Consider the following 22,020-nt stretch of genomic DNA (forward strand, 5'->3'; position numbering starts at 1 on the left):
TATACCCCACATATGTCTGAGTGTAAGTGTGCATCACAAGTGACGTATATAGTGTGTATAAATGTACAGGTATTGGTGGAAGACATGGATAGACAGCAAGGCTGAACCAATTTTCTTCTCTCATAATTTGTTTCTAACAACTTTCCTCCAAGACACCTGGGTCAATCTGCTCCTAAGCAGGTCAAAGAACCTAGGTTTAAATTTAATCTCTGTCACTTCCTGAATGTGGTAGCTATAGATGCTTCCCCAAAGGCTTAGCCACCACTCTATTCATCCAAGGGGCCTCACAACTCTGAAGCCCAGCAGCCAAGAACTAAACAGAGAGACAGGACAAGAATCGTGGACTAACTCTGAGACTTTCGGTAAGTCTTTGCCTCTCCCTAGGCCTCAATTTCCCCAGAAGTACCATGAAGGAATAGGCTCAATGATCTTAAAGGGTCTTTCTCATTCTCATCCAGTGACTTTCTCAGTTTAAGCACCATGGACTTACTCTGGTCCCTCATACCACCACCATTACCCCACTACCACCACCACCACCACAAAAAGACAGAACACAGCTATGCGCATGTGGATTAGCACCTACAGATGTCTCATCCTAGCTAAGCTCCCCCTAGCCCTGGCAAGCTACTGGTTGCCTTCCTAAATCTGTCATTCCATATTCATTTTCTCAGTGGCCCAAGCCACTTTGAATAAAAGGGATAAAGTTCAAAAGGTATACAATATTCACCAAAGCAGGCAAAATGAGATAGGATTTATCCAAAGCATTCTTCCCCATCCTTTGGGATGACTGCAGAAACTAGTGATGGTAAAGAGCCAGCTTTTAGGCTCAAGGCCTAGTCTTTAAGAACAAGACCAGATAAATCTAAAAAGAGAAAACCTCCAAACAGAGCACGAAGAGTCACAGAATCTAGGGCCACTCTTCTGCATTTGGCAAGGCCTCTTATGCATCCCAGGATGATATGATATCTGGGTGGACTTATCGTAATTCAAATAGATGTAATATTAGTGGTTCAGTGCCAACCTAGCCAGAGTTATCTAGTGGCATCTGCCTAGTTTTCTCTGCTATCTTGACTAACTTTTATAATAAGACCTAGGTAGAAGCAAAGTGCAGAAGGCATCCTTAAAACAAACTCCTTGGTGAAGGCCACTTGGTATGGGTGGGCTGATAACAGCTATCTCTATATACTATGCTATTCCTAGCACACAACCGCTTTTAAGAGACAGCACTGATCTAATTCAATCAAAGCAATTCTCTAAGTATTATCCCTTGAGCCATAAAACTAGGGAGAATCATCCTGGCCTTGCTCACTCCATAGGATTCTGGGGCAAAGACCGATGTGACAGTAAGACTATACAATAGTCCTTATCTTCTCACCCTGCTCCAGGAGCAATGAGAATTTTCCAAACAAAATGATACAGATAAAAGTGAAGTGTGTATTTGTTCTAGGTAGGACATTTGTTAAGAGTCTGCTATTTCTATCACAACTCTTAATCGTATCGTGAAAACCCAATAATGTTCATCACAAATCTTAGCCAAGGACCCGGGGGCCAAAAATTGGTTTTTAATTGCTAAGTGCCTAGCTGGTTCTGGATTGATAAACTTGAGAAGGCACTAAATAAAAAATAATAATAATAACTTTGGCTTTCTTCCAATCTCCTCTTTTAGCTTCACAGGAGACATGGAGAGAGAAAGCTATTCATAGCAACATGTATGTGGCCAGGTGGGGGGATGGAGCTGGGGGTAAATAAAAGAAAATGTATTATAAAAAACAAATCCCAGCTTCCCACCTAGAAAGGAAGACAGGGGCTAGGTCACAGAGTTTCTGCCTTTCCAAGGGAGGAAAGTAAAAGAGAGCCCTCTATGCTCCAATGATGAGAAATGAGGCACAAAGACAATGGGATTTGTTCAAAGTAATCCAGCAACTGAGTTCATATTTACAGCCCTTCTTTATTCACGTGTATGTCTTCCATTAACAAAATCTTGACAGAAGGCCTACCAAGTGTCAGGCCCCTCCACTCAAGCATTCACCCAGAGATTTCTCCTTCAGAGAGTTCTCACAAATTATCAGCTCCAAGTAAGAGAAAGGAAAACCAACTCAGAGAAGCTAAGTGACTTGCCCAAGGTCACAGGGCTAAAAATGACAAATTACTAGTTCAGTGACCCTTGCTTTCAATCACACCACACAGTTTTCCCTTGCCATCCCTGAAAGACAAGAGCAGCTTGCAAGTCTTATAGGTCCAAGAACTCAAATCCCAGCAACATAGTATGCTTCAGTACTACTCCAAGCATACTGTTTCCTTGGGAGAGTCCTTTGTCTGGACCTAATTCTCCGGCTTTTAACAATGGGGGAATCAGACTCAGGACAGCTGTAATACCCCTTTTCTAGAAGCTATAGCTGTCTGGAATGACCTTAAATGGCACTATAACTTCCAGAGCTTGAGCCCGTATCAAGTGCTGTATGACAAATCTTTGAGCTTTACTTTTCTCATCTGTAAAATGAAGATAATCCCTGTCCCATTCACTTTACAGGGCCAAAGAGAAGACCAAGCGAGACAATGTACAAAATCCAGTACAAAATGTAAGACAGTGTTCAAGAGGGAGAGTCAAGAATCAAGTGAGCATCCACTAGCTCCAGTCGCTTTTCTCTAAATCATGGTATCAGTCCCTGGCCTGTTAGGAATTGAGATGCATGGCAGGAGGTAAGTGGCAGGTGAACAAAGCTTCATCTGTATTTGCAGGGGCTCCCTAGCACCAGCATCACCACCTCAGCTCCACCTCAGATCATCAGGCATTAGATTCTCATAGGAGCACTGGTCCATGGTGCCAAAAAGGTTGGAGATTCTTATTCTAAATTCAAGTAGAGAAACTATACATGTTCTGTCCAATAAATCTTCCTGAGCCCTCCTGTGCAATTCAATCTGTAATCTCAAGAAAAGCACCTCAGCTGGTTGCCAGGTTCAGAGGAAATTAATAAACCCTGTCACTCCCTTTGAGCCCTAAGCGCAAAGCTGTTTTATCATTTTGCCTTTGTCCTGAGCCTCCCCATCATGCCAGGCCTCTCCAATGGACGCCTGGCTCCCCCATGCCTCTTTCCCAATGCCAAAGCACCCACTGGCCAGCCCTCCTGCCAACCAGCAGGGTTCACAGAGAAAGGAGGAAGGAATAGAGTGGGTGGAGGTGAGGCTGTGGGAGGTACAGCTAAAAGTAGCTGCTGCCTTTAAGCACCACACACTGAGGGGGTGGGGGGTGGGCTCTTAGCACATCCTTCCTGCAGCCAGATGGGCAAGGAGGTGCACGGTTTCTCTTCCCCTAATGAAGGCAGGCAGGCAGAGAAATCAGAGCCGTTTCCAGAGCTGTCTATTGATGACTCTGGCCCCCGAGGGTGCACAGGGTTGCATCCAGGTCTTCCTCCTTAGGAGAAAAAATAGTCTGCAGAAGACTCTGTGCTCCCCCCACCCTTATCTCAATGCCTGTCACCCCAAAGGCTGCTGACAGATCTGCTCCCCTCCAGGAGGTTACACAATACTCTCATTCTCCCACCCAACCTCTGTGTCAGCTCGCTTTCTCCAACCAAACCTGAGAGCATTCAGGTCTCTAATCCAGCCAAGGGAGCATAGAGCCAGCATCCTATAGCAGAGGTAGCAGGTTATAGGGGGCATGGGCCTGATTTGAGGAGTCAGAATCCCAGGTCCATCACTGCAACCTTGGACAAGTCCCATTTCCTTTCAGTAACTTAGTTTTCTCATTTGTAAAAGAGGAAGAGAAGAGGCATACTGAAGGTCTCCAAAGTACTCTCTGTCTCTATGTGTTTCTCTGTGAATCCTGGCCACTTAAATGAAATGCTCCCTCCCCTGTCCAATGCTGTCCTACCTTCCAAGCAGTCTGGCTGAGCTGAGCAGAGCCATCCTTACTCTCGTAATTCCAATTGCCCCTGTACTAAAGTTTGCATTGACAAGATGGTTGCCTGAAACTCCAGACTCTACCCTCCACCTCTGTCTCAGGCCTATTTCAACTAGACCAGTTCTGCTTTTTCCTATTTCATATAGAAGCTTCTGGATCAAATTTCACTTGAGGATATGGTTCTTCTATTGAATCCACAGCTCATTTTAGTGACATGGAAACTGAGGTCTACTGGTGAAGAGCCTTGATCAAGTTTGGCAGCAAGGTAGGTACAGGGCCACAGCTTGTTCTCAGGAGTCCCAAGGCCATTTCCAGTGTTTTATTTTTCTCTTACTGAAGGTGTGCCTTCTATGTGTTGTCCCTCTGTCATGCATGCACAACTTTCCCTCTTCTCCGCCACCAACTTGACCTTGATGCTCAAAGACCAAATGCCCGATTCCTGTCAGGGGCTTGAAACCAGCACAGAAGAGTGATAAGGGCAAGAAAGAACTTACCTCAAACACATTCCTCCCTTAATCTTCCCCTCCCATCTAGGTTGCCCTTTGTTTCTTTCTTCAAACTTTCTTCCTGATTTCTGCTCTACGTCATAATCACATTCTGAATACAGAGTTGACCACGCAGGCTACACTAGAAGAACTGCAGGATGTGGTGTCAAGAGGCCTGGGTTTTAGGCTGAGAACTATATCCTGAAAGTATGACTTTGAGTAGGTTGTTTAATCTCTATGCCTCAGTTTCTTCAACTACTTCCAGTTTTGAGGAAGAAGCCAATGAAATAACTAGGGAATTTTATTTGTTGAAAGTTTTATTAATAGTAGTGATAGTACTGACTAAATGAATGGCTACTTAAAATACTGCAGGAAGGGTTTCTGGGCTGTCAAAGCAGACAGCCTCTTGACTCCTAGGCTTTCCCAGACCTATCAATCTGGTATTTTATCTATAAGAGGCAATTCGCAGTTATCCATGCAACATGTCCCTTAACAAATGCTAAATCCCAAAGTGGCATCCCCCTACCACTCAGCTCACTTTAGGGCTCCCTTCTCTGCTGGCAGCCAGTGTGTACTCAATGAATACAACCTATAGTTCAGTTGTTCTAGAAGAAACATAAGCCAAATATAATTAGGAAGGCAATTCTATTACCCCCACAATCACTCTATGAATTCCAAATCTGCTAAAAGGGATCTTTACATTACCTGCTGGCTTTGAACAATAATATTCTTAATCATTTTGATCATTAGCGTTAATCACAAAGGAAGCACAGATCATTAGAGCTCCGAGAAATTATGGAAGCTATCTAATCCACCTAACTTTATTTTACAGATAAGGAAACAAAAATTTAGAGGAGAGAAGTAATTTGCCCAAAGGTACCAGCAAAAAAATCAGAATTTTCCCCACTATATAGCAAATGCATAGGAACTGACTTTTTTCTCTGAAAGGTTCAAATCATCTCACAGCTGATCATTTTAAATCCAAATAGGTCCCCAGACTACTTACTCTTCAGGGTTGAATCTTCCTTTTTAGAATGGGCCCAAGCCCCTAGAATGTGTCAAGGCCCCCACAATCCTAGAATAAAATTTCACCATCTGTGAAGCCTGCCTATTCACGTGTGCAATAAGCCATATTCAGGCTGAGCTGACATTTCCTTTGAACCTAGCAGTCATTCTCATCCCTGGCTGAGCATTCCTGTCACCTAGGGGAGCTTTTAAAAAATATTGATGCCAGGGTCTCACTATGACCAACTCAATCAGATCTCCCTCAGAGATTCTAGGAATTGTTGTTAGTCGTGTTAAATCTCCAGGTGATTCCAATGTGCAGCCAGGACTAAGAAACACTAGATTAATGGAAACAATTCTGCCAAGAGAAACAAGTGCAAAGAGTTTCCTCAACTTTTTGAAAACCAAATATATTGTTTTAAAGCTACATCTATACTGTCCTGCTTTTCCAAAGAGAGAAAAGTGGTACACAAAATCTACAGTTGTAGCACTGACCCTCAGGCAAATTCTGGACCCAGAAAGGAAACATACAGTTTGTGGGAGGCTGCAACAGGATTTATCAGGAATAAGATACCAAGTAGCTCAGACTCCTAATGGGATCACTGGCTTGGTAGATGATTGCTATGAACCTAGCATACATCTTGATGTCTACAAAAAATACAAGTCTATCATGCCACATTATCCTCATTACCACATTTGTAAGACAGATGATAGTAGAGCCCAATGGATTCTGCACTGATTGACCATTGATATATATATATATATATATATATATATATATATATATATATATATATATATACGGGCTCCAACTCCAAGAGGGAGCTCTGGTGAGATGTTGGAGGAGCCACTATTAACCTCATCATATTGAACACTTATTTGAAGCAATAACTTTAATAATATTTATTCAGTTTTCAAATGATGCAATGCTAGAAGAGTGTCAATCTGTTTCATGGCTTGAAGAAAAAAAATTAATTTCATGCCCCTCTCCCGACAAAATGCTACAATAGACCAACCAAAGACAATAAAGTTTCACTGATGTAATGATAGAACAGACTGGTAATTTGTTACATGATCTGAAGAAACATTTAAAAAAACCCATAAATATCTAGAATAATGGACCAGCCAAACAAAATAAAATTGTAGGAGTTTGGTTCAAAACACCAATTTCACAAGAAAGTAGAAGACTGGACTAGACAGTGTTTAGTGTTTGAGCTTATAGCCCAAAGGGCTAATGCAGTGGCTTTTAACCCTGGCAGCACATTAGAATCACCTTGGGGAGCCCTAAATTAAAAAAAAAAAAAAAGCTGTCGAGGACCTATATCCCATGTCAATTAAACTAAAATCTCTCAGGGTGAGGACCTGGTATGGGTGTTTAAAATCTCCTCAACTGATCTGAATGTTTAGTGAGGCTTAAGAACCAGTACAAGGCTGCATTATTAGATATTTCACAGACAGATCAAAGTCCCTTTGTACTTGACCCTGATCAGGTGGCACTTGGAGTAGCACGATCAGTTCTGGGCAGCACATTTTTAAAGAAATATAACGAAATAATAGTGCTTTGAAAGGAAGGACAATTGTATGAAAACTGTAGTTCCTTCAAAAACATTCTATATTTCAGCCTTCACCAATTCATACTGCTTTTCTCCTTGAAGATTTCAAATAGTGAGTCTTAATAAAACTAAAGGGAACTATGATGTATATTCAAGATAAAAAGGTAGCATTTCCTAAATAATTCTGTGTGAAATTGTTATACAAATGAAAGATATGAAAAAGCACTAAAAATATAAGTGAGTAGCTAGGGAAGCTAGCTAGTATGACTTCAGGGGAGAATCACATACTTCTGTCTCCACCTGACTCTATTCACTTTCACACTAGCTAGGAATGATCAACTCTGACTTCCCCTCTACTCTGGTTGCAAAGGAGACCCACTTCCATCCCACCAATCTCTCTGACCTTTACTTACTCATCTGTAAGACTGAGAATAACAATCATCCCTACCCACTTCACAAGGCTGATGTGATGCTTGAAACAAGGATGTGAAATTGCTTTGTAAATTCTATAGGCCCATGCACTGACAAGGGATTATTAGTATTGCTATTACTGGACTGTTTCCGAGTCTTCTCTCTCCTCTAGGCCCTTCCCCCTTCTAGTTTTTCCACTTTCTACTTTTGTGCCAGGGCAAACCACAACAAACTAAACACTTTTGAAAGGTAGACCCACCTAATGACAGGAGACACTTGGGGCGGATATCAGAAGAGCTAAGCTTTGATCAAGGATTCTTGGAAAGCAAGAAACTCAGTTGGCCTAGAACAAGTTGCAGATCTAGAAATAAGAGCTAGAGAGTCTAAGATTCTCCATCTCCATCCCACTTCTTAGGGCAAAGCCACTGGGGCTGGGTCCAGATGCTGCGTGAGAGGTCTTCTGAGGAGGCAGTTATTTCGGGACAATAGGTTCAATTCCCAATCACGTCCCTGTCCAGAGCAAGCACTCCACAGGCCAAGGGGAACAGAGGCCAAGATAGCAGACAAAGGCTAGGAGGAGGACATGATTTGGCATCATCCCTGCAACTACCAGAGTGTACCCTCTGGTCACAGCCAAGCACTCCTCATCTGGGCTTCACCACCGGGAAGAAGAGTATCTCACCCACAGGTTCGCTGGGACCCCTCAGCTCCCTAGCCACTTAATCACACACACACACACAGAGACACTTAAGTGCATCAAAGAATCTGAGCCAGGGCCCAAACCTTGTTCACCAGTCCCACAATTAAACTGGAATTCCCAGTTGAAAACTACTCAGAGACCAACAACATAGAAACAAAATCTCCCAAATTTCACACTGCACCTGGGCTGGGCAGGCCTCCCTAAACCACAAACAAAATTAGGGCGAACTGCACAAGCTGATATTGCAGGTTCTGACAAATAGGAGCTGTCTCAATGGGGAAAAGCACTGCTTAGTTTGTTCCTACCACACTATCCCTTCGCTTTCTCCCTGCCTCAACCTAAAGTCGGGTTGAAAAAAATATTTGTCAGGGTCTGTAGACCTCCTTGTACTAAAGCCGAGCTGTGAAATGGCTCAGTTAATATTAAGAAGGCAGTGACTGAAGAGGAATTTTAACCCAGGAGCCTTCCAATAAACAGCCCCATGGCTGGGACAAGGCTAGGCTCTCTATGCCTTCTGTGGACATGTTTCCTAAGCATTTGCAGGCAATGAAGATCTTGCTTTTTCTTTGTCCTCTCCCTCAAAGCATCCCTCTGAGACTTGCTGGGCTCAAGCCCCCTTTCTCCAGAGGCCTTGGTGCCTGGACCTTTAAAGGGTGGGCCCTAGAGCTCAGCAGAAGCTGAGTTATGCATGGGTTGCTAGGACATTGTTTGAGGGCATTTTCTTGCATCCCCTAGTGGGTAGTTGGAAGCCAAAATTCCTGAGCTGGAATTTTACTCCTCTAAGTAGCAAAAGGTATCTCCTACCCAAAGGGGTCAGAGAGGGGAAAGAGGAATGAGGAACTTCGTTAGGAAAAGTTGGGACAAATCAGAGAGGAAAAGCCCTCTATGTTCTTTCTTATCTATCCACTTACAGAGAGGGGAGGAGGCTTTTTCAGACAACAGTGGAAAGAGAGAAGGGGAGAAGATAAAGAGGCAGAAGAGGTAAGAAAAAAAATTGAAGAAGTCAAAATGCAGAGGATTCTACTCCTATTGCTGCATTTTTCATTTTCTCCCACTTTTCTTTTTTTTTTTTTTTTATTTTGCATACCCTCACAAGTCTGAAGGAGAAATGCCAAACCTTTAGGATTCACACAAGTAAAAGTCACACTGCCAACTTTGGTTCTCTATTCCCCGAACTCCCTTTTAGCTGCTCTACGATGGCCTGCCATCTGACTAGCAACATTCTGTTATTTGCCTAGAAATTTAATCTGAAAAATGCTTACCCATTTTGCTAGCTAAATTACTGATGGAAGGGCTCATTCAAGCTACCCCTTTAGCCTGAGGGTTTATGGGGTAGGTGGGAGGACTGGTAGGGGGAATACCCATCCATCATAGCACCAGTCAAATCCTTACAGCCTCTAGCAAAAGGAGGCCATTCAGAACTGTGATATTCAATGCATGACCTTCTGTTTTTCTTCATTCCTAGCACAACCAACCCCCACCCACATTTAGGAGTATAGACCCACCCACCCTCACCCCCTACACAGAGAAGGGTGTGCACACACACCCACAAACATACTGTCACACAACCTACACACATACGTTCCCAAAGGCTTTCTGCCAAAGGCTTGCCAGGCACCCAGTCATGAAGGATGTGGTATTTCATGACACCACTTCGTCATAAACCTGGCTCAAAGACCAGCTTTAGAGAACCCTTCTCCCCTTAGGAGTTAAAAAAATCAAAAAACATTCCATTGTTGTAGTAGTTTTCTTCCCACAGAGATAGGTGAAAAATCTCTTAGGTAAAACTTAAGTTTCTCCAGATAGCAGCAACCAGATATTCCAGATATCCCTCCCACCTCTCATCACCCCATGATTAGCATTTCATTTTCCTTTTCACTTGTCTTTACAGTTTGTCCCCCTCTGATTTCAAGTGCCTATGGACAACCTAAATTACAAAATCCAAGAACTTGGAGGTCACCTATTCTAACTATCCCTAAATGCCAACGTTACAGAGAACCTCAAACTCACTGAGGAAGAAAAAAAAATGCCCAAGGTCAAACAGCCACTGAACAGAGAGAACCCAGGTCTTTAGTGCCCAGCCTAGAGTCTTTCCTCAGTCTTCAATGCTGTCTCAAAACAAAGTGCCCAGTCAAAATATAAGCTTTTTTTTTTTTTTAGATAATACTGCTGGAGATAAGGATGGGTAGGGGGAGGTCTCAATAGATTCTCTTTGCAAAGAAACAAGTTCTAAGTTCAACCCAGGGGATCCCCACAAAGGGACCAAAGAGTAAATAAAAACCAATGGCAGCAAACGGCCCAGATCATGCTTACACCATGGTACCAATGGAATAAAAAATTAGCTTCTCACCCACACCAAGCTAACAAGAGCATACTTCAAAACTCAAAACCTCTTCTGACGCCATTAAATAATATTCTCTGGGTCCTGAGGTCAGGACAATTTCAAGAGCCCCCTTCATGGCCCCTCTCCCTTCATAACCAGTTCCAGAGAGATTGAACAGGATATGGAAGTTGACAGCACAATGACAGCAAATTTGCACATCACACATGAGCAGCCGCCCACATGGGTGTAGGGGGGACAAGTGTGTGGATGTGTATGAACCCTGATTCATTGCTACATGAGCCTGAAATGGAACTATTTCAAGTCAGGTAAGCAATGGAATGAGGAAGACCTGCCTATATCAGTGGGTGGGGAAAGGGAGAAAAACAAGTATTATGCACACTGGCGTCAGAGACATCGCGGCCACCCCCACCCCACCCCACCCCCCCTTTGCCAAGAGCTTAGTGGAAAAATATAAAAATAACAATAGCAATAATAACAGCAATCATCACCACTACCATCTGATACAGACATGCAAATATATGTCAAATTGGAATGTTGTTTCTAGTTCATGTTTTCTGAACTCTCATCCCATTCCATCCAGACTTATTGGGGTGGTGGTGGGGTGCTCAAAACTTTACTTAGCAAGATACATACTTTCATTTTGTTATGGGAATCTTTCAATTAGAGAGACCTCCGATCTTAAAGAACACACAAGTAAGCAAACAAAAACCACCACTTTCTCATTAGCACAAGCAAGTTCTATTTAAAATGTAGTTCAAGTACATCACTGCAAATGAGATTATCAAAAGAGGCATATTCAAATACTATTATTCCCATGGTGGGTAAAGAGCTGGCTTTTGTTGATTTTTTTGGAGGACACAGAGAAAATCTCCAAACTCAAATCCAGGGGTAGTCTAAAGGAAAATAAATCCAATACGAACTCATCAATGTCTTCTATTGCCAATTCATAAAGACCAGAAAATGCTTTTATGTTCCATTACATGATTACAAAGAAATTGGCATTCAATGTTTTAAGAAATGTTTTAAAGGTGGCTTCTTCCCAAATTGGAAACTGTGAACTCTGGACAGCAAATCGAGATTCAAGATAATCACCAACTGCCAGCTCAATGTATGTACCTCACCATATCACTTCTCAAATTCTTCCTTCTCGTTAGACCAAAGAATCATTTCCCCTAAATTCATTCCTTCTATCCATTTTTTCCCTCTAAACATCCAGTGCAAGACTGTCTTTCCTAAGATGCCAAAAATCCATCACGCTCTTCCCACAAGCCCCCTGCCCCCAAACAAACCCAAATGCACTCCTGATGGCACGAACGACATTTTGACTAAAATTCTCTGATGGAATTTAAAGGTAGTTTTCAAGAAAATGAGTTGACAAGACACCACAAACAGCAAAGCCACTGTTTAAGGACACAGAATTTGCTCTGTGAACATCGCATAAATGGCGAATGCACACACACATGCACACTTAAATAGAAAGCATTTATCAACAATTTTACTCAGGCAATAAGCAACTATACTCACAATCATACTTAAAAGACAAGACATAACAAAAGATTTAGGGAGAGATAATATACCAACGTCATACATATCACAGCGAGGCCATGTTGAAGCTCAAAACGCTTTCCCCCCTAAGAAAGCTTGCTCTTTCTCTCCCTCTCTTTCCCTGTCTCTCTCTTGATTTTTTTTTTCTCGGTGGTTTTCTGGATGAAATCAAAGCGAGAGTTAGTAACAGCTCAGGTGGCTGGACTCCATTCAACGCGTTCCCAGGAAAAACATGAGTATGACATTGACAAGCAGGAGAACTACAATCACGGCAAAAACGACTACGGTTTGCACATCCAGGGTCATGGTGCAATGCAGAACACTGTAGTGTTCCAGATGGGGGGCCGGCAGATTGGGAGATGTCAGTCTCTGTTCTGTCAGACTGTCCATACAGCCACCATGCTAGAAAGGGGAGGAGGAAGTCGGGTGGTTAGGGAAGGGCTGGGTTTGGCGCCCGAGTTTGGTATGGGGGGGGAGGGGGAATGGGGACAGGGGAGCTTGCTTTCCCCCTTCTCAGGATTGAGCTGATCTTTCTTCCCTAGCTGAGAAATCTTAGCTTGCGCTGAAGTCGGCAGAGTCCAGCATTATCTCTCGGGCGCCACGGAAAAGGCAAAATCCTGGCTTTCAAAGGGAAAGGCGGGAGGAACCAATTCGAGGTTCTCCAGCGCCTGCTCAGTTTGTCTGTCCCGGCGTGCGTCCGTCTGCCTGCCTGGCTACCGGTCAGTTCCTGTCTCCGCTACTCCCTCTACTTCGCTCTCTAGCTCGCTTCGCGGGGCTTCCAGCTGTCAGCTACTAGGTCCAACCCTGCCTTGCTGGTTCTCTCCCTCTCCTCTCCCCACCCCCCATCCCGTAGGCTGCGTTTTTATTCACCGAGCGACAGCAGGCGCCTGCGTGAGGCGCAGCCTCAGCCTCTGACAGACCCGCCGGCCAATAGCAGGTGCCGCAGCGGCGCGTTTCCTCGCAGGAGGGCGGGACTTGTTCTGGCGTGCTAGAAGAAGCAGCCAATTAGAGGGCCCAAGGCTTCCTAAGCTGGCTCTCTCCATTCTGACTAGCGGGAGCCACCAGCTGCCAGTTCTGGTGTGGGGGTGGAGAGCTTGTTGGGGGTGGGTTGAGGGCTCTGTTGGAAGAGGGGGAGGCTGGGAGGGAAAGGACTGGGTGAGAGGGATGGAGCAGACAAAAGGGGGCGGAGGGGAGAGAGAGTGGCAAGGAGAGAGGGAGGAGAGAACGAGGAGGGAACAAGGGTAAGACCATTGGAAGCCGGGGATGGGGGGAGAAGGAAAGATGGGAAGGAGAGAGACAAGTGTTAAAATGAAGAGCACGGTGGGGGACAGGAAGGGAAAAAGGATGAGGAGGACGAAAAAGAATGGAATAAAAGGGATATATACATGAGGAAAAGGTATGCCTTGGCACCCACTTTAGATCCTGGGCCAAAAGTGCCTTTGGCTACTGTGTGTTTACAGGCAACTCACAATTAGCTATATATATTCAACAAACTGGTACTGTGGACAGAACCACAAGGATACACTACAAATTATTCACAATCCAATTCTATTTGGCTTTCTCTGATATCCTTGTATTGCAAGTCAGATTTCCCTTCTTACCTATGGTTAAACTACTACAGCTTGCAATTTCCTAGCATGTGGGATACTATGAAAGACAAGCTTCCACAAAACTTGTAATTTGCTTGTAATCACTGCCCTGCTCTGTGTTTGTGACCCTGTCTGGAGCTAAAGAAAAGGTCGTGGTCTAGAGATCAGAATTTTTAGATTTACTCTCAGTACTACTTGGAGCTTGTTATATGACTTATGGGAAATGCCTTTTCCCTCTCTGACCTCCATCTCTCTTCTGTCACATGAGGTATTAGCCCTATCTGAAAATTCTTTGAAACCTCTGAATTCTCACCTCAGAAAAGTACATATAATTTCAGCAGCCTCCTGGGCCCTCAAAAACTCAGTCCTCCTTTATACAGAAGATACGTAACGTAAGGGCCCTTCTTACTCTTACATTCCGAGACAGTAAACGTGAACATAGATATTGGCGGAGAGGGAGAAGAAACTGGATTAGCCAGGGATAAAAACAAATTAAGTTCTGGAACTCCTACCATACTACAGATTCTAAGAGGAATGAGAATTGCTTTCTATTCTTTAGAAATCCATCTTAACTAGATGACTGGAAATTCTGAATGAATGCAGGCCATAAACAAAATGGTCCCTGGCCCTACAAGATGGAATGAAACCCAAGAAAGTACCCACTTTAAAAGTTTTGGCTCATAAACCACCTGTGAATGATTCCTGCCCAAACACAAACAAAAAACCCTGAATCAAGTTTCCAGATCCAATTAATAGAAATGCACAGAGGATAGAAAAACATGTTAAATGGCAATATGGGAACACAGACTATAAAAAAGTACAGAACCAACAACCCTGATTTTTAGCAAGTAGGAAGAAAAAAGGGAAATTGACTCAGATGAAACTTGTGCATGTGCATGCATGTGTGCACACACACATATTTGTGACATTTATGAGACAACTAGAAATTTGAACAAACCAAATATCTGATTACATTAAAAATTACTATTAATAGTTCAGATGTGATAATGTGGCAAAGTTTAACAAAATGGAAATTGGTGTAAATTTTTGTGACTTTAGATTTGGCAATGGTTTCTTAGATATGACATGAAAAACACAAGCGACAATAAATAAATTGGATTTCATCGATGTTAAAAACTATTGTACGTCAGAGGACAATATCAAGACTATGAAAAGAGACCCAACAGAATGGAAGAAAATATTTGGAAATTATATATCTGATAAGAGACTTGTATCTAGAATGTATTAAGAATTCTTACCACTTAATTATAAAAAGAAAATAACCGAATTAAATTGACAAAGGAGCTGAATAATATTTCTCCAAAGAAATGGTAAGCAAGCACAGAAAAAATGCTCAACATATTAGCCATCAGGAAAATGCAAATCAAATGCAGAAAAATACAAATGCAAATGCAGGATATTTACTACTGTGTTATTAGTAATGAAATACCACTTTACACCCACTTGGATGGCTATAATAAAAAAGCTAGATAATAACAAGTGTTGGGGAGGATGTGAAAAAAATAGAGCCTTCATAACACTGTTGGTAGGAATGTAAAATGATGAAGCTACTTTGGAAAACGTCTGGAAGTTCCTTAAAAAACAAAACAGAGTTACCATTTCATCTAACAAGTCCACTCCTAGGTATATACCTAAAAGGAAATGAAATCATGTCCATGCAAAAAATTGTACACAAATGATCATAAAAGCATTATTCACAATAGCCAAAAGATAGAAACAAATCAAATGTCCATCAACTGATGAATGGATAAATAAAATGTGGTATATCTGTACAATGGAATTTTATTCAGCCATAAAAAAGAATGGAGTACTGTTACATGCTACAACATAAGGGAACTTTGAAAATATTATGTTAAGTGAAAGAAGCAAGATATAAAAGGCTTTTATTTTATTTTTTATTTTCATTTTTATTACTGTGACATTGGTTAACAAAATCCAATAAGTTTCAGGCGTGCACTTCAACAGTAAGGCATATATATATATCGCATTGTGTGTTCACTGCCCATAGTAAGATTTCTTTCTGTTACCACATATTTGACCCATTTTACCACATCTAACTCCTCCCTCCCTTATTGCCCCTCCTCTCTACCTTCTGGTAACCACTAGTCTATTGTCCATGTCCATGAGTTTCCACTTATTTGTCCTATTCCTTTGTTGCTTTAAGGTTTACATCCAACGTATAAGTGATATCATGTGGTTTTCAACTTTTTCTGTCTGGCTTATTTCACTTAGCATGGCAGTATTTCATCTCTTCTTATGGCGGATATTCCATTGTATATATGTGCCACCGCTTCTTTATCCAATCATCTACTGTACCACACTTTGGTTGCTTCCATGTCCTGGCCACCATGAATAATGCTGCTATGAACATCGGTATGCAAATAACTTTTCACATATGAGTTTTCAAGACTTTGGCAGAGGGATTGCTGGATCATATGGTAGACCAATTCTTAGTTTTTTGAGGAACCTCCATACTGTTTTCCATAGTGGCTTTACCAATTTGCAGTGCCACCAGCAGTGCATGAGGGTTCCTTTATTTCTGCATCCTCTTCAACAATTGTTATTACTTGTCCTGGTTATAACTATTCTAACAGGTGTGAAATGGTATCTCATTGTGTTTTTGATTTACATTTCCCTCATAGCTAGTGAAGTTGAACATCTTTTCATATGTTTGTTGGCCATTTGTATGTCTTCTTGGGAGAAGTGTCTGTTCAGGTCCTCTGCCCATTTTTGAATTGGATTGTTTGTTTTTTTGTTGTTATTGAGTTGTATGAGTTCTTTGTATATTTTGGATATTAGGCTTTTATTAGAGGCATTGCTTGCAAATATATTTTCCCATTCAGATGGTTGTCTCTTTACCTTGTTGATGGTCCCATTTGCTGTGCAGAAGGTTTTTAGTTTGATGTAGTACCATTCATTATTTTTTGCTTTTAATTCCCTTGCTTTTGAGGTCAAATTCATAAAATCCTCTTTAAGTTCAAGGTCCTATGTTTTCTTTTACGCATTTTAATGTTTCAGGTCCTTAATCCACTTTGAGTTCATTTTGGTGTGTGGTGATAGACAACAGTCTAGTTTCATCCTTTTGCCAGTTTCTTTCCAGTTTTTCCAGCACCGTTTATTGAAAAGGCTTTCCTTTCTCCACTGTATGTTTTTGGCTCTTTTGTCAAAAATTATTTGCCTATATAAACATGGTTTACTTCTGGACTCCCGATTTGTTCCACTGGTCTGTGTGTCTGTTTTCCTGCCAATAGCATGCCATTTTGATTATAGTCACTTTATAGTATAATTTGAAGTCGAGCAGAGTGATGCCTCCAGACTTGTTCATTTTTCTTAGGATGGTTTTGGTGATTCGAGTGCTCTGTGCTTCCATACAGATCTAATGATTTTTTGTTCTGTTTCATTAAATCTATTAAATGCATAAAATCTATATAATGCTGTAGCTAATAAGATCATTTTAACTATGTTGATTCTTCTAATCCAAAAACACAGATTATCTTTCCATTTCTTTGTATCTTCTTTAATTACTTTTAATAGGATCTTACAGTTTTCATCATATAGATCCTTCGCGTGTTTTGTTAATTTTATTCCTAGGTATTTTATTCTTTTTGTGGCAGTTGCAAAAGGAATTGTTTATCCCACTTCTTTTTCTGACAATTCATTATTAGAGTATAGGAACGCTATGGGTTTTTGAACATTGATTTTGTATCCAGAAATGTTACTGTATTCGCTTATTATTTCTAGTAATGTTCTTGTGAAGTCTTTAGGGTTTTCTATATAGAGAATTATGTCATCTACAAATAGTGATAGTTTGACTTCTTTGTTTCCTATTTGGATGCCTTTTATACCTTTCTCTTGCCTGATTGCACTCGCTAGGACCTCCAGTCTTATATTGAATAACAGTGGCGATAGTGGACAGCCTTGTCTTGTTCCTGATCTCAGAAGAAGGGTTATTAGTTTTTCACCATTAAATATAATGTTGGCTGAGGGTTTGTCGCAGATGGCCTTTATTATGTTAAGGTACTTTCCTTCTATAGATTTTGTTAAGTGTTTAGATCATAAATGGGTGCTGTGTCTTGTTGAAGGCTTTTTCTGCATCTATTGATATGATCATATGATTCTTATTTTTTAAGTTGTTTTTGTGGTGTATCATATTAATTGATTTGCATATGTTGAACCATCCCTGTGCCCATGGGATGAAGCCCACTTGATCATGATGTATAATCTTTTTAATATGTTGCTGTATTCAGTTCGCCAGTATCTTACTTAGAATTTTCGCATTTGTGTTCACAAGAGATATTGGTCTGTAGTTCTCTTTTTGTGTGCGTTATCTTTACCAGGTTTATTATCAGAGTAATATTGTCCTCATAAAATGAGTTGGGAAGTATTGCCTCCTCTTCGATTTTTTAGAAGAGTTTGAGGAGAATAGGTATTAAATCTTCTTTGAATGTTTGGTAGAGTTCACCAGTGAAGCCATCTGGTCCTGAACTTTTACATTTTGGTAGGTTTTTGATGGTTGTTTCAATTTCCATACTGCTGATAGGTCTATTTAGATTTTCCAGTTCTTTTTGATTCAGCCTAGGAAGGCTGTATCTTTCTAAGTACTTGTCCATTTCTTCTAGGTTATTAAATTTGGTGTTATATACTCTTTCATAGTATTCTTGTATGATCCTTTTTATTTCTGAGGTATCTGTCGTAATTTCTCCTCTTTCATCCCTGATTTTATATGTGCCATTTCTCTTTTTTCCTTAGTGAGTCTAGCCAGGGGTTTGTCAATTTTATTAATCTTCTCAAAGAACCACGTCTTTGTTACATTTATGTCTTCTATTTTTTTGTTGTTGTTGTTTGTTTTGTTTTCAGTGTCATTTAATTCTGCTCTAATTTTAATTATTTCTTTCCTTCTGCTGAATTTAAGCTTCATTTATTTTTCCTTTTCTAGGTTTTTAATATGAAGCATGATGTTTTTCATTTGGGCTTGTTCTTGATTTTTGAGATAGGCCTGTAATGCTATGAACTTTCCTCTTATGACCACTTTTGCCACGTCTCAAAAGTTTTGATATGTTGTACTATCATTATCTTTTGTTTCTATTTATCACTTGATCTCTCTTTTTATTTCTTCTCTGACCCAGTCATTCTTCAGTAGCATGTTATTTCATCTCCATGTATTTATTCTTCTCTCTTTTTACAGTTGATCTCTAGTTCAAAGCATTATGATCAGAAAATATAGTGGTATGATTTTAATCCTTTTATATTTGTTGAGGCTATTTCTATGTCCCAGTATGTGGTCAATCCTTGAAAATGTTCCATGTGCACTAGAGAAGAATGTATGAGCAACTGTTTTGGGATGAAAGGCTCTTTAAATATCAGTTATGTCCAGTTGGTCTAATGTGTCATTTAAGGATGTTATTTCCTTATTGATCTTCTGTTTGGATGGTCTGTCCCTATCCAACAGTGGGGTATAAGGTCCCCTACTATGATAATGTTTTGGTCTGATTCTCTCTTTAGTTCTGTTAGTAACTGCTTTATATATTTTGGGGCTCTCTAACTGGGAACATACATATTAATGTGTTAAGTCTTCTTGGTGAGCGAATCCATTTATCATTATGAAGTGTCCCTCAGTATCTTTCTTTAACTTTTTTATTTTGAAGTCTATTTCATCCGATATTAGTACCACTCTGCCCGATTTTCTCTGAATGCCAATTACTTGAAATATCATTTTCCATCCTTTCACTTCGCTTCTACATTTGTCTTTGGAACTGAGATGTGGCTCCTCGAGGCAGTATATGGTTGGGTTCTGATCCAGTCTACAATTCTGTGCTTTTATATTGGTGAATTCTGTCCTTTTACATTTAGGGTAATTACTAGAATATGAGGTTTTCCTGTAACTATTTTGTTTGCTTTCTAGTAGCTCAGTGTTTCCATTACTTCCTTGTCCTTGTGTGTCTGGTTTTTCGTTTGTTTGTTTGTTTTTTGTTTTTTGTGTTTTTTTTTTTTTTTGGTGTTGTTGTTGGTTCAATATTGTGGGTTTTCTCTCTGGTTCTTCTTGTTTATGTTATATACTTCAGTTCTGAATCTTTGGCATGTGGTTACCTTATGAATATGTAAAGTTTAGTTATTTATATATAGTAGTCCATTTTCTACTGCATGTGCCTTATCTCCATTCCCCTTCATGAATTCAGATCTTTGAATCCTCCCCTTTTCTGTTATTGTCTCAATTTGTCCATATGTATGCTGAACATTCATTAGAATCTTGCAATAGCAAATTTATTCTTATTGTTTAAGCTTACAATGCCCTGTTCTTAATAAGAGTTACAGTCCTCTGCCTCTATCTGTCTGGGGTCATCTTACCCATAGTTATGTATTTTTTTTTTGTCATTTTCTTTTACGTGAGCTATCCCCTCTCAATATTTCCTGTAATGCAGGCCTTGTATTGGAGAATTCCCTCAATTTTTGTATGTCTAGAAAGGTCTTTATTTCTCCTTCATATCTAAAGGAGAGCTTTGCTGAATACATTATTCTTGGCTGGTAATTCCTTTCATTTAATAGTTTAAATACTTGATTCCACTCCTTTTTGGCTTGTAAGGTTTCTGCTGAGAAGTCTGACAATAATCTAATAGATTACTGTCTTCTTTTCCCTGGCTGCCCCGAAAATTCTTTCTTTGCCATTGATTTTTGATAATTTTAATATGTGGGTTGGAGAAGGCCTTTTAGGGTTGAGATAATTGGGTGTTCTGTTGACTTCTTGAATTCCAAGCTCCAGCTATTTCCTTAGATTTGGGAAATTCTCGTCAACTATTTGTCTGAAAATGCTTTCTAATCCCTGCTCTTTTTCCTCCCCTTCGAAAATGCCCATTTCCTCTCCTGATGGTATCAGCTAGTTCTTTCCTTCTTTTTCATTCTTTGGTTTCTCTCTTCTTCCTTCTGATTTATTTCTAGATTTCTGTCTTCAATGTCACTGATTCTTTCCTGCATTTGGTCAACTCTATTTACCAAGCTTGCTATTTCATTTTTCATCTCTCACAGTGTGCTCTGCATCTCCAGAAGTTCTATTTGGTTCTTTTAGTGGGTTCAGTCTCCCTGCTAAAAAACCCATTCTGCTGATCTAGTTGTTTTTTCAATTCCTGGAGTTCTTGATATGACTCGTTTCAGATCTCACAGAGTTTTTTCAGAAGTACCATCCTGAATTCTCTGTCATTTAAGTTACATATTTCTATGTCTTTAAGCTTATTTTCTGGACATTTTTCTCTTTCTTTCTGAGCTGCCTTGTCACTTTGGTTGTTCATGGTGTTTAATGGACTATTTCTCCACCTGGGCATTAATGGAAGTGTATTCTACTCTTTTTCCAGAAAGAAGATTTATTATATAAAGGTCTCTCTATAGCCTGTTGCAAAGAAGGTGTTTTTCTTTTGGTTTCTCGTAGGTGGTGTCTAAGCCTCTTTGATCCCTGCTTTATGTGAAGTCTTAAAAATGTCTTTTTTTTTCCTTACAAATAATCATACTCACTACCCTCAGTCTCAGTCCCTGTCAGAGTTAGGGACAGTTTCGGTAGCGTTTGCTCATATTACCCTGGAGCTCTGCGGTGTTCGATTTTGGAGGACATGAGGAGTGGGGTACTCTGCATTGTGGGATGGAGACTGAGGTTTAGCCTCGCGTTTTTGCAATCGCAGCTGGTAATCTGCTGTTGCTTCTCTGCCGTCCGCACTTCTTTGTTTTCTGCCCTGATCCCTGGGCACTGCCACTGTGTGGAGCTCACATCTCTTTCAGGTGGGGCTCTTCAGAGAACCTGCCACACCTTCTCCCTTTACCTTCCTCCTGCAGGGAGCTCCGGCTGCGAGAGGCAGCTTCTTTGTTTCTACCAGTCTACTGCCCAACTCCCAGGGTTCTGATTTGTGGTAGCTCTTATGAGCAGATCCCACACACAGACATGCTGGTGTGCAGCTTGGGTGTTTTTTGTTGTTTTTAGATGTTCATCTTATTGTTGTTACAAGGGGATAGATCTTGGGACATCTCTCACTCACCATGTTTCTGACCTCACTCAAAAGGCTTTTATATGATTCCATTTATATGAAATGTCCATATAGTTAGGGTAAATACTATTTAATGAAGTTTTTTTTTTTTTTTTTTTAGTTTTACATAAACATAAAATTGCTAGGTTGTAAAGGTAAAATGTATTTCTTATAATAGGTAATGGTTAAAATAGTTTAAAAACCACTTAACTAGTTTATGTTGAGACAGATACTGGTGATCAGGATGGTACATAATGTAAGCAACTAGAATCTTTCTTCTTGCCTTTAAAAGTGCAATCTTATTCTGTCTCCACCAACCCTTCGACCAACTGCAGCCTGTCTTTTGCCCCCACTATGCCATAGGTAACTGGAACTTCTTGTGACTATAAACCAATGACCAACTTGTTGCTAAATCTCATGGCCAATTTTCCATTTTATCTTACCTGACTTCTCTCCCACTTGA

The 22,020-nt window shown here is 40.6% G+C and overlaps 1 protein-coding gene across 4 annotated transcripts in view; it reads right to left on the reverse strand.

Annotated features, from left to right (window-relative positions):
- The window catches only part of ARHGEF9 (Cdc42 guanine nucleotide exchange factor 9), a 153,294-nt gene extending 140,521 nt beyond the window's left edge, over positions 1-12,773 (reverse strand). For 2 of the 4 annotated variants that reach the window (XM_023525014.1, XM_011383361.2), the window contains exon 1: positions 11,988-12,773. Coding sequence is in view for 2 of the 4 variants with exons in the window: in XM_023525012.1 (XP_023380780.1) it covers positions 11,981-11,989 (9 nt within the window). In the remaining 2 variants the exon portion in view is untranslated. Of the gene's footprint in view, positions 1-11,976 lie in introns of all 4 variants that reach the window. The other 2 variants (XM_023525012.1, XM_023525013.1) reach the window with 2 other exon arrangements.
- Positions 12,774-22,020: the final 9,247 nt, after the last annotated feature.

This window comes from Pteropus vampyrus, unplaced genomic scaffold (assembly GCF_000151845.1).
Source record: "Pteropus vampyrus isolate Shadow unplaced genomic scaffold, Pvam_2.0 Scaffold516, whole genome shotgun sequence".
NCBI classification, from domain to species: Eukaryota; Metazoa; Chordata; class Mammalia; order Chiroptera; family Pteropodidae; genus Pteropus; species Pteropus vampyrus.